The sequence below is a fragment of the Dendrobium catenatum genome, unplaced genomic scaffold (genome assembly GCF_001605985.2).
Source record: "Dendrobium catenatum unplaced genomic scaffold, ASM160598v2 fragScaff_scaffold_847, whole genome shotgun sequence".
NCBI classification, from domain to species: domain Eukaryota; kingdom Viridiplantae; phylum Streptophyta; class Magnoliopsida; order Asparagales; family Orchidaceae; genus Dendrobium; species Dendrobium catenatum.
In genome coordinates, this window is record NW_021319309.1 from 3,157,009 (window position 1) to 3,160,208 (window position 3,200).

The 3,200-nt window shown below is 32.0% G+C and overlaps 1 protein-coding gene across 1 annotated transcript in view; it reads right to left on the reverse strand.

Annotated features, from left to right (window-relative positions):
* Positions 1–1,013: 1,013 nt before the first annotated feature.
* LOC110113608 (transmembrane protein 50 homolog) overlaps positions 1,014–3,200 on the reverse strand; it is an 11,982-nt gene continuing 9,795 nt past the window's right edge. Inside the window, exon 4 of the mRNA XM_020846248.2 lies at positions 1,014–1,338. Within this exon, the coding sequence (XP_020701907.1) occupies positions 1,302–1,338 (37 nt within the window). The 3' untranslated portion in view covers positions 1,014–1,301. The remainder of the gene's footprint in view (positions 1,339–3,200) is intronic.

Here is a 3,200-nt window from a genome sequence, read left to right on the forward strand (position 1 = left end):
ATTTCTTTAAAGAAGTAGCAGGACGTTATGGAATAGGTTGATTTGAGAACACAGACATTGATTTTGATTGAGGTGTACCATCAGATAAAACAACGTCAAATCTTATCCCACTACATGAGGTCGACTATATAAATCCTTTTTTCTATATTGTGTCATGTTAAGAGTCAAATTCTCATTTAAATTTAATACAAAAAATATCATTTCTAATATTTTCTAACAAATTTTTTTTATGTCTGTTTTTGTCTTTCTTAATATAGGCCAAATCTAATACATTTATTCTCCTAATTGGGTCATCAGAAGGCCAATGAGATGTACCATCAGATGATAAAAATAAAAAATAAAAAACGAAAAACCTCATTAATATTGTTTGTGTGAATCGAATTTCATCCGTCTACCTAGGCAAGAACAATCAAGATAATAGTTCAGCTTAAGGCAACAACAGCAGCTCAAAAATCGAAGTTGCTACCTTTAAAGCAATATGAAAACCAAATATCGAATGAATTAAATGTAGAATGAAGAGCATCAACCACAGAAACCTCAACAACCCAATGGCTTCAATTAAAAAACAAAGAATAATCAATAAAGAGACGCCATATTTAGCGTACATCAATGCTAACGTAAAAGCAGAGCATTAAACCAACGGAAACTTTCCATTTACTTGCGGGGGAATGAAAGTTTTTAAGTAAAATGTTTATATCTTAGTGCCTTTTTAGTGTTCTGTTTCAAGTACAATAGACGTATTAAAGTTGTTTTAAACAGCCGTTCAGCATATTAAAATAAATAAAATAAAAACACTGAATTTTCAAGTATACATTACGACTGAGTATCTGAGGTTTGTTAACTTTTTTCAAGAGAAAATATAAAAGTACGCTTAACTTCAGTAACGTACTCATACCATACTAAATGATTTGTAAATCTTTCTAGTCCACCAAAATGTTGAAGTGAACCTTATGACGTTACAAAAATAGATAGGGAGAATAATAAATTGGACAGCACAAACCCAAGCTAAAACATACTGAAGTAAATATTGGAACATTTATACAGCAAAAAAGAGCATTGGAAAGCAATTTCTCAAATATCAACCCAAATCTTATATATTTTTCTTTTTCCTCCATTAAAGATGGCCACACATTAAGGTTCATGGGATAATGTACTCCTTGTACAGTAGGTAGTAAAGTTGGTAGCAGCCGATTGTAAAAGTAAGAGGAAATCTACACTATAAAATATGTATAACTTCAACCCCGCTCAGTAACCAAGTTATAGCGTCAGTTAAACTTACCATTTCCCCAAGAAAGCCAAGTTCAATCATCAGAATGACAGGTCCAGTAGATCAATCCGCTGCAATGATGTAAACGACCCAGTAAAAAAAATACAAAGGCAAGAAACTCACATAAGAAAATAACTAGGCCGCTTGTTCTTAATTTTTCATCCAAAACATTGATAATTTCTGCAATTGTTTAATCATACAATTCAAACAATTAATAAAACAAAACCAAATTCCCATCTTTTAAAGGATTTTTCTTAGAAAGACTTGCCAAACACCAATTCAAATAATTACTAAATAGCAATTGACCATATATTTCTAGTATTTTTTTTTCTTATTAGACTAGTCTAAAATATTTTGTTGAAAGAAAATTTTATATCATCAAAACGATATTATATAGCAGATATAACATTATATATGTAAAAGGTAGTATCTTTGCAAAATGCTTATTGTCATCGAGTCATGTTTGATATAACTTCAAACAATGCATAATAATACTCGGCTTTTTAATTCTTACTGGATATGACAAAATATGCTGGAAATTTATGATGCATCCAATGCTTGTTTATCCATTGGAATCTCGATTCATTCACAACTACTCTATAGCTTGAGTAGCCATCTTAAATTATTGGATTCTTCTGTTTTATAAGGATTTAATTGAAACTTAAATGCAATCAAGCCTGACGATTTAGAAACCATACAGGTTGTAGAAAGTGTTTAAAAATTAATCTCGTTGCTTCCAGTCTACAAAGTTTTTATAGTGCAATGTGGGGAAAATATCTTCCTTGTGTTCTATGGAATTAAGGAAACTTTGGTTCTAAAAATCAAAAGCACAAATGTTTTAATAAATTAATAATTTTGAAATATAAAAATAAAATGCTCTTCAGGCTTGAGAATCTCATATATATATATATATATATTTCTAAACAAGGTAATAAACTTTAAAATCTGTGCACTTGCTGCAATGAGCAGGATGATTCATTTCAACAATAAACTTGTGGGTAAAATAAACAACCCCAAATCAGGTGGACGATGCGATGGTCACATCCATGATTCTAATTAATTTTCTCCAAATATAATGTTTTAATTCTCTGCTGGGCCCCACCCCCTCAACCGGCTCCCCCTCTCTATACGCGGACCCCACCTGGGCCGAAATTTGGACCAATCGATCCAGTGGCTCCCGGGTCCACTTGGTGCGGGTCCCTACTTCCACTGTATCAATACAATTTCATTAGTGTGCTAAAAGTGATCAATTGGTGTATATCATGTGTTCTAAATGTTGGGGATGGAAAATGATATAATAACTACTAGACAAAAGCCCAGTGCACATGCACAGTGGCACAAGCCCTGCCTAAAGTGAACTATGTTTGTGTGTATATTAGCTTTCCTATGAAAACTTGATCAATGTGATATTCCCGTATGCATACCACATGTCATATCGAATGAATTCTCGATGAATGATTGTATACATATGATTAAATCAGCTAGATCTATATAATATGTATGATGAATATGATTGACAGTCTTTGTATGATTGAACTTTCTAGAGTGCCGTATTAATATCCTCTAAGTAAGCTTCATTACAAATATATTTTCATATTTTTATGAGTAATATATTAAAAAGGATGTTCGTGAATATTCTCTCCCCCCTCTCTCTCGACCCTTATCCTTATCTATTTATTTGGAACTCATGGAAATAATGGGTAGCAATTCCTAGAATTTGGAGGGTTGTTTAGAGACGCATAGCTAGGAGGTGATAGCAGTCAATTTGAAGTCAGATTTTTAAGCGATTTTCTTCCTCTCAAGAAAGGGCGACATTCTCTTACCTTTAAATTCAACATTTTTGGTTCCTATATGATTCTTCATATGATTTCAATGATTTAATCATTGATTTGTGAATTTAATGGCTTTTCATCATTTTTCATGAAAAAAAAAT